Source organism: Palaemon carinicauda, chromosome 1, assembly GCF_036898095.1.
Source record: "Palaemon carinicauda isolate YSFRI2023 chromosome 1, ASM3689809v2, whole genome shotgun sequence".
Taxonomy (NCBI): domain Eukaryota; kingdom Metazoa; phylum Arthropoda; class Malacostraca; order Decapoda; family Palaemonidae; genus Palaemon; species Palaemon carinicauda.
In genome coordinates this window covers 285376754-285387390 of record NC_090725.1, presented here as the reverse complement: position 1 = coordinate 285387390, position 10637 = coordinate 285376754, and the positions used below count along the sequence as shown (strand labels likewise).

At 31.9% G+C, this 10637-nt stretch overlaps 1 protein-coding gene across 1 annotated transcript in view; it reads right to left on the bottom strand.

The window, feature by feature from the left end:
- LOC137639387 (protein starmaker-like) overlaps positions 1-6702 on the bottom strand; it is a 13057-nt gene extending 6355 nt beyond the window's left edge. The window contains exons 1-4 of the mRNA XM_068371664.1: positions 6698-6702; positions 2660-3123; positions 1613-1829; positions 877-1322 (exon numbers count right to left, since the gene is read on the bottom strand). Of these exons, the coding sequence (XP_068227765.1) occupies positions 877-1322; positions 1613-1829; positions 2660-3123; positions 6698-6702 (1132 nt within the window). The remainder of the gene's footprint in view (positions 1-876; positions 1323-1612; positions 1830-2659; positions 3124-6697) is intronic.
- Positions 6703-10637: the final 3935 nt, after the last annotated feature.

Here is a 10637-nt window from a genome sequence, read left to right as displayed (position 1 = left end):
CGTCTCCCATCACTGGCACCTCAACACCTGCAACAGAAATTATATCTGCCTCTCTATTATCCTCAACACTCAACATTCAGTAAATTTTCAAAATATTCTGCCCACCCTTTCCTTGCCTCCTCTCCTTTTAACAATCTTCCATTTCCATCTTTCACTGTCTCTTCATTTCTTGAACCAGCCTTCCTTACACCGTTCACTTCTTTCCAAAACTACTACTTATTCTCTTCATATGAATGACCCAATCCTGATCCCACCTCAGGTCCGCTGCCCTCTTTGCCTCACTTATCTTTTGCTTTACTTCCACATTTTTCTCTCTATATCTTTCATACTTCTCTACACTATTACTCTGCAGCCATTCTTCAAAAGCCCTCTTTTTCTCTTCCACTTTTACCTTCACTCCTTCATTCCACCATTCACTGCCCTTCCTCATGCTGCCTCCAACAAACTTCTTGCCACACACATCACTTGCAATTCCAACAAAATTTTCTTTTACTAACTTCCACTCCTCCTCTAAATAATAATAATAATAACAATAATAATAATAATAATAATAATTATCATTATCATCACTATGATTATCATCACTATGAATATCATCACTATAATTATCATCACTATCATTATCATCACTATGATTCTCATCAATATGATTCTCATCACTATGATTATTATGACTATCATTATCATCACCATGATTATCATCACTATGATTATCATCACTATGAATATAATCACTATGAATATCATCACTATAATTATCATCACTATCATTATCATCACTATGATTATCATCGCTATCATTATCAAAACTATGATTATCATCACTATGACTATGATTATCATCACTATGATTATCATAACTATCATTATCATCACTATGCTTATCATCACTATGATGATCATGACTATCATTATCATCACCATGATTATCATCACTGTCATTATCATGACTATCATTATCATCACTATGATTATCATCACTATGATTATCATTGCTATCATTATCAAAACTATGATTACCATCACTATGACTATGATTATCATCACTATCATTATCATCACTATGATTATCATCACTATGATTATCATCACTATGATTCTCATCAATATGATTCTCATCACTATGATTATTATGACTATCATTATCATCACCATGATTATCATCACTATCATTATCATGACTATCATTATCATCACTATGATTATCATCACTATGATTATCATTGCTTTCATTATCAAAACTATGATTACCATCACTATGACTATGATTATCATCACTATCATTATCATCACTATGATTATCATCACTATCCTTATCATCACTATCATTATCATCACTATAATTATCATCACTATGATTAATATAACTATCATTATCATCACTATGCTTATCATCACTATGATTATCATCACTATGAATATCATCACTATAATTATCATCACTATCATTATCATCACTGATTATCATCGCTATCATTATCAAAACTATGATTATCATCACCCTGACTATGATTATCATCACTATGATTATCATCACTATCCTTATCATCACTATGATTATCATCACTATCATTATCATGACTATCATTATCATGACTATCATTATCATCACTATGAATTATCATCACTATCATTATCATCATTATGATTATCATTACTAAGATTATCATCACTATCATTATCATCACTATGAATATCAAAACAATGATTATCATCACTATGACTATCATTATCATGACTATCATTGTCATCATTATGATTATCATGACTATCATTATAATCACTCTGATTATCATCACTATCATTATCATCACTATGAATGATCATCACTATGATTATCATCACTATGATTATCATGATTATCATTATCATCACTATCATTATCATCATTATGATTATCATCCCTATCAATATCATCACTATCCTTATCATCACTATGACTATGATTATCATCACTATGAATATCAACACTATAATTATCATCACTATCATTATCATCACTTTGATTATCATCACTATGACTATCATAACTATCATTATCATCACTATGTTATCATCACTATGATGATCATCACTATGATGATCATCACTATCATTATCATCAATATGAATATCATCACTATGATTATCAGGACTATGTTTGTCATCACTATCATTATCATCACTATGATTATCATCACTATGAATATCATCAGTATGCTTATCATCACGATGACTATGATTATCATCACTACGATTATGATTATCATCACTACGATTATGATTATCATCACTATGATTATCATCACTATCGTTATCATCACTATCATCATCATCACTATGATTATCATCACAATCATTATCATCACTATGATTATCATCATATGCTTATAATCACAATGACTATGACTATTATCATCATCACTATGAATATCATGACTATGATTATCATGACTATGATTATCATCGCTATGAATATCATCACTATGATTATCATCAATATCATTATCATCATTATGACTATCATCACTATCATTATCATCACTATGAATATCATCACTATGATCATCATCACTATTATTATCATCACTATCATTATCATCACTATGAATATCATCACTATCATTATCATCAATATGATTATCATCACTAATAATATCATAACTATGATTATCATTACTATGATCATCATCACTATCAATATCATAACTATGATTATCATCGCTATGACTATGATTATTATCACTATCATTATCATCACTATGATTATCATCACTATTCATATCATCACTATGAATATCATCACTATGATTATCATCACTATCATTATCATCACTATGAATATCATCTCTTTGATTATCATGACTATGATTATCATCACTATGACTATGATTATCATCACTATGATTATTATCACTTTGAACATGATTATCATCACTATTATTATCATCACTATGATTATCATCACTATTATTATCATCACTATGATTATCATGACTATCATTATCATCACTATGATTATCATCACTATCATTATCATCACTATGATTATCTTCACTATGAATAACATCACTATAATTATCATCACTATCATTATCATCACTATGATTATCATCACTATGACTATGATTATCATCACTATGACTATGATTATCATCACTATCATTATCATCACTATCATTATCATCCTTATCACTATGATTATCATCACTATTATTATCATCACTATGATTATCATCACTATTATTATCATCACTATGATTATCATGACTATCATTATCATCACTATGATTATCATCACTATCATATTTTTTGTCAAAAAATAGCAGAAAAAAAATTTCAAAATTAATAATTTTGAAGTAATGTATACAGAAAAAAAGTGACTTACACCCAAGATGTTAAGAATAGCAAAAATGTAGCAGCTTTCAAGAAAAACCTGAAGACTTATCTTTTTAGAAAATGTTATAATAGTGACCTGAAAACTATTAAGCCTGAATACAAATGCTAGCGAAACAACTGAAAAGATACAGAGCAAAATATTAACTGGAAAGAAATGATTTTTTTCACACATCAAGGCCCGCCTGAACAGACTCTCAGTGTCTGATGGAGGGCGAGAAATAAACCACTAAAAGTAAATATAAGCAAAGGACATATATCCAAGGTAACCTCTTGCGAAATTTCAGGTCATTTGGTCTGAATATGAGGATACTGGAGGCGAATGTGAAAATATTTGGTCTGAAAATGTACCAAAAAATGGCAAAATTATCCATTTTGAACAAACGTACGACGCAAATATTATTGGCATCCAATTAGTATCTACCTAAGGCACCTCCATACAAAATTTTAAGTCATTCGGTAGTAATACCAGGACACAGAGACCAAAATTGCAAAAAGTCACTAAAGCTCTTTTAAAGATGTGTATAAAAAATCATAACGCATCTGGATATTTGTTCACTCGACCTTTGTGCCAAATTTCAAGTCATTTGGCCCAGAAATGACGGAGATGAATCGAGTTGAAGGTTTTTTAACTACTGTACATTTCCTGCTTTTCTTTTTAGTGAATTTCACATAGATATGTCTGTGTCCAGAGGTCTAAACTAGTCCCAGTTTAAGTACATGTGCTGACATAAGACCAACTTAATCAACTGCTATATTTAAGGATTAAGAGAGAGAGAGAGAGAGAGAGAGAGAGAGAGAGAGAGAGAGAGAGAGAGAGAGAGAGAGAGAGGGTAATATGAAAGGTACATGTAGTAGTAGTAGTAGTAGTAGTAGTAATAACAAGGAGAGAGAGAGAGAGAGAGAGAGAGAGAGAGAGAGAGAGAGAGAGAGAGAGAGAGAGAGAGAGAGGAGGGAGGGTAATATGAAAGGTACATGTAGTAGTAGTAGTAGTAGTAGTAATAACAAGGGGGGAGAGAGAGAGAGAGAGAGAGAGAGAGAGAGAGAGAGAGAGAGTAGTAGTAGCTATGGACGTACTCATCAAAACCTTATTATATACAAAAGTCTATAGACAATTCTAAATAAATAAATGAAAACTGATGATTCTTGATTAAGCTGGTCAAAATGGTTCCCTAGTTTACGCTCGAGAATAGTTAAAGAAAAAAATGACATTACAATTATATACATAAAAAAATACCTGGTAGTGTTTTACCCATCTTTCTGCTTTAATTGTACGGCAGTTTTAAGTTCCAATTTGCTCAAAGTATTGCAAAGTTGTCAACAATGTTGCCAGAAACACAGAAAACAGACAACCCTTAACTATAGGCAGTAGCCTAAATTGGTGAAGAGATTCACTATTGAAACTCGTAATTTCCTACCAGAATATTCGTTATACAACTGAGAGAGAGAGAGAGAGAGAGGAGAGAGAGAGAGAGAGAGAGGAGAGGAGAGAGAGAGAGAGAGAGGAGAGAGAGAGAGAGGTGGGTGTAGCTGATACGGCTAAGAGCTTTCAAACAGGGCTGTAAACACAGAGAAGGAATCTTTAAACCAGTTTCACTTATTTAACCCCAAAAAATTCAGAGCTCTGTGCGATTTCTGAAATTCTGAAGGCTGCCGTTGAGACCAAAGGAAGATATACAAAGCAAATAATTGTTTATGAATTGTGTATGCGTGTGTATTCATACACAAGGCCTCAGTAACCCACACCTTCCTTCCTTACTTGTTTTGGGTTTAATCCAACCCCTCCACTGAAGTCGAATGAACTACTTACCTATTACCTAAATTCACAAATCCCTTATACACTTTCACAAATTAAAAGAATAGGCACAATTTATACAAGTTTTTTCGGGGTCTTTTCGGTTTGAGTGCCTATCGAATTTTAATGTTTTTTTTATTCCAATGTATGTATTATGATGTGGAAAACCCAAAAATTATAACCATTTTGTGGAGAAATTATTTATTGATGGATGTGATAGGTAGTGGCTGTAAGGGGGGGGGGGGGGGGGTCGCAGGGGCTAGGCCTAGGTAGGGGTACAGGGCCCTAGGTTAGGTGGTTGTATTAGGTTCGGTAGTGTCCCGAAAATCACTGTGGCCTTAAGGGGGGGGGGGGGGGTGGGGTCGCAGGGTAGGCCTAGGTAGGGATACAGGGCCCCTATGCCTAGGTTAGGTGGGTTTTCTTAGGTTCAGTAGTGCCCTGAAAATCAAGGAAAGCGCACAGAGAAATCGCAGCATTTCAGTAAGATATTGATTGATAAAAGCCAATTTAAGTGTTAATAAATAATTTCTCCACAAAATGGTTATCATTTTAGGGTTTTCCACATCAAAATACATACTTTGGAATAAAAAAATCATTTAAATTCGATAGGCACTCAACCGAAAAGATCCAGTTTTTCTTACTATTTTCCTATTTCCTTTCCTCACTGGGCTAATTTTTCCCTGTTGAAACCCTTGGGCTTATATGCATCTTGCTTTTCCAATTAGGGTTTGTAGCTTAGCAAGTAATAATCATATAATAATAATACTAATTATAATAATAAATAATCACCACAACATCTTAAAAGGGGAAAAAATCTATCAATTTATCTTCATTTATAGAGGAAATGTGTAATCAAAACCTATTAATTTTTTTTTAATAGAACATTGACCAGACTTTAATAAATTCCTCTCTTGACCGCCAATAGAGAATTTTAGGTCTTTGTAGGCAAACACAGGTTCTGGTAATTATTAAATTTATTTAATTAACTGTGATTAAAATCAATTATACTGTTCCTTATTGAACTCAAAACCACATTGATAATACAGAAAGCCACTTGGAAAGTCTCATACAATAACCATTCACAAATTAGGACCTTACAGGGAGATAAAAACCAATTTTACAAATACCAATATGAAATTTCTTTCTCCAATTTAAGACCTTCTAAAGGAAATAACTGGTTATTTCAAATATCTAACATTTAAATTGATTAAAACATCCACCAGAAAATAAATAAATAAACCCATCAAGTGACTTCTAACCCTTTCACTTAATTTTTTCACAGCACTAGTTAAAAAGACAAGTCCTTTTCTGACTGTGTCTATGGCAGACTGAATCATCATCTAGAGCTGTCAAAAACATCCCTAGACATGCACTAAAATATCCCTAGCTCAGATGTATTTCCCCCTGGTATTCTTTAACATTTTGCATTCTTTAAGATGATAATACAAATTATATTCTGTTGCCTTTTATATAAATATAATAAACTATATATTTACTCTTAATCATTGTGTTTATGAAACCACTAACGGCATATAGATTTTCTCAAACAAGAATTTTCTTTGTGTTTTTAACAGGTAAAATTCCCTAAAATTGGTCGACAAACTCCAAGATTTGCATCAACCAATCAGGGACCTCCACTACACACTTCGTTCCTATAGATCTCTCTACTGTGTTTTTTTTTTTAGTTTTAAATAATTCTAGCTAATATTATTCTCCTTAAATTATACAGGTCAAATAGTTTTTGAGTTATGCTAATCACAAACACACAGACAGACACACGCCTATCAAAACATACTGTATATCTTCTACTAAAGTCAGCTGGAGAAGATATGTAACTAATGTCTATAATGTATACCTTGAGAGACATTATTGGTAACAAACAAACGAAGAAAAGGAATAATAACGTTCTTCCAAAATCCTTATAACACTCTCTCTCTCTCTCTCTCTCTCTCTCTCTCTCTCTCTCTCTCTCTCTCTCTCTCTCTCTCTCTATGCTTAAACTAAATCGCTCGACCAAAAAGCAAATGAAGTCTCCGCGGATGGACTAAAAAGCTTTTGAGACATCCAAAATCCATGTTAACTCTCTCTCTCTCTCTCTCTCTCTCTCTCTCTCTCTCTCTCTCTCTCTCTCTCTCTCTCTCTCTCTCTCATTAATAACTTGACGACCAGAATAATATGATTTACGTATGTTTGTATGCATCTATATACAGGGTGGTCCAAAAGTAAGTGCACAGTAAGTGATTACATTTATTTTGAGATTACATATACATATTACATTTATTAGCAATTATTGCATTGATAATTAACTTTGTGCACAATAATGCAAAAGTATTTAAATTTTATTGTGAATCAAAATACACTTGTAATAATATAACCGATACATAGACCTATTCCACAAACTGTCTACATAATTTTGGACCACCCTGTTTAAATCTTTTTATATATATATTGGAATCCTACTTGAGACTTTAACTGCCCTCATTCCCTGATCAACTTAGGTCTTCGCCATATTCAAGTTATACATTTAGCCTCTCTCTCTCTCTCTCTCTCTCTCTCTCTCTCTCTCTCTCTCTCTCTCTCTCTCTCTCTCTCTCCTAACCTAACATTTCCCTCATAGTTTATATATGAAATATCTGTTTTGATGTTATTGTTTTTGAAATACTTCATTTTGATAGTTCATTACTTCTCATATCGTTTATTTGTTTCCTCACTGGCCTATTTTTCCTTGTTGGAGCCCTTGGAAATTATGCATCTTGATTTTCTAACTGGGGTTGTAGTATGGCTAATAATAATAATAATAATAATAATAATAATAATAATAATAATAATAATAATAATAATAAAATGTGTGTAACCATTCAAATAGGTCAAAACCTTTTAAATGACTTTTATATGCATATTAATCCTCATCTCTCTCTCTCTCCCTCTCTCTCTCTCTCTCTCTCTCTCTCTCTCTCTCTCTCTCTCTCCTTTCGTCCGTGCGTTTTTTGTGTCCCCTCTCTCTCTCTCTCTCTCTCTCTCTCTCTCTCTCTCTCTCTCTCTCTCCTCTCTCTCTCTCTCTCAGCCTGTAACCAACCAATACCAGTACTCTTTGCCCGACACCCAATCCACACAAATATTGACTAATTATTGCTGAACATTTATGGCCAAATCTTAAGTATTATTATTATTATTATTATTATTATTATTTGCTAAGCTACAACCCTAGTTGGAAAAGCAAGATGCTATAAGTCCAAGGGCTCCAACAAGGAAAATAGCCCAGTGAGGAAAGGAAAAAAGGAAAATTTAAATATCTTAAGAACAGCAACATCACCTAAACAAATATTTCCTATATAAACTATAAAAACTTCAAAAAAACTAGAGGAAGAGACGTAAGATAGAATAGCGTGCCCGAGTGTACCCTCAAGCAAGAGAACTCTAACCCAAGACAGTGGAAGACCATGGTACAGAGGCTATTATATTTCTTACATATAATTCTAATGCAATGAAAAGGATTTAACCTTGCAGAGAACAATGATAATCTTTCTTCACTTTGTAATTATATGAAAATTTTAAATTTATTGGATCTTCATAATGTTTGAATCGACTTACAAAATACCTAACAAATACAAAAGGGAAAAAAACTAGAGCTGAGATAATGTATACTCAATTTTTTTTGATGAGGCACATTTGCACTGAGATACAGCGGTGCCCTTTTAGCTCGGAAAAGTTTCCTGCTATCCGAGTGGTTAGAATTATCTTCTCCAACCAATCAGCGAGCAGGAAACTTTTCCGAGCTAAAATGGCAACCCTGTGAATCGGTGCAATTCTGCCTCACTTAAAAGAATTGATTATATATATTATTATTACAGATGTGGTTAAACTTAAGTACGCAAACCATTGCAAAAAATGGATTAAAACTACCATACAAAATAGATAGAATTGATAATATAATATAAGGTTTAAATGTTTAAAGACCGCTCATGAAAGGCAGAGAAAAGGGACAAGTGACATTGCCGTATCGAGCAGGGCATTGTCATCACTATCATTATCATCACTATGAATATCATCACTATGATTATCATCACTATGATTATCATCACTATCATTATCATCAATATTATTATCATAACTATCAATATCATCACTATGATCATCATCACTAACATTATCATCACTATGAAAATGATCACTATCATTATCATCACTATCATTATCATCACTATGATTATCATCACTATTATTATCATGACTATCATTATCATCACTATGATTATCTTCACTATAATTATCATCAATATGATTATCATGACTATCATTATCATGACTATCATTATCATCAATATGATTATCATCACTATCATTATCATCAATATGATTATCATCACTATCATTATCATCACTATGATTATCATCACTATCATTATCATCACTATGATTATCATCACTATGATTATCATGACTATCATTATCATGACTATCATTATCATCACTATGATTATCATGACTATCATTATCATCACTATGATTATCATCACTATCATTATCATCACTATCATTATCATCACTATCATTGTCATCACTATGATTATCATCACTATCATTATCATCACTATGATTATCATCACTATCATCACTATGACTATGATTATCATCACTATGATTATCATCACTATGACTATGATTATCATCACTATCATTATCATCACTATGATTATCATCACTATCATTATCATCACTATGATTATCATCACTATGACTATGATCATCATCACTATCCTTATCATCAGTATCATTATCATGACTAGGATTATCATCACTATCATTATCATCACTATGATTATCTTCACTATGAATAACATCACTATAATTATCATCACTATCATTATCATCACTATGATTATCATCACTATCATTATCATCACAATGATTATCATCACTATCATTATCATAACTATGATTATCATCACTATGACTATGATTATCATCACTATCATTATCATCACTATGATTATCATCACTATCATTATCATCACAATGATTATCATCACTATCATTATCATAACTATGATTATCATCACTATGACTATGATTATCATCACTATCATTATCATCACTATGATTATCATCACTATCCTTATCACTATGAATATCATCACTATAATTATCATCATTATCATTATCATCACTATGAATATCATCACTTTGATTATCATTACTATGATTATCATCACTATGACTATGATTATCATCACTATGATTATCATCACTATTACTATGATTATCATCACTATGATTATCATCACTAGGAATATGATTATCATCACAATGATTATCATTACTATGATTATCAACACTATCATTATCATCACTATGATTATCATCACTATTATTATCATCACTCTGATTATCATCACTATCATTATCATCACTATAAATATTATCACTCTCATTATCATCACTATGATTATCATTACTAAGATTATCA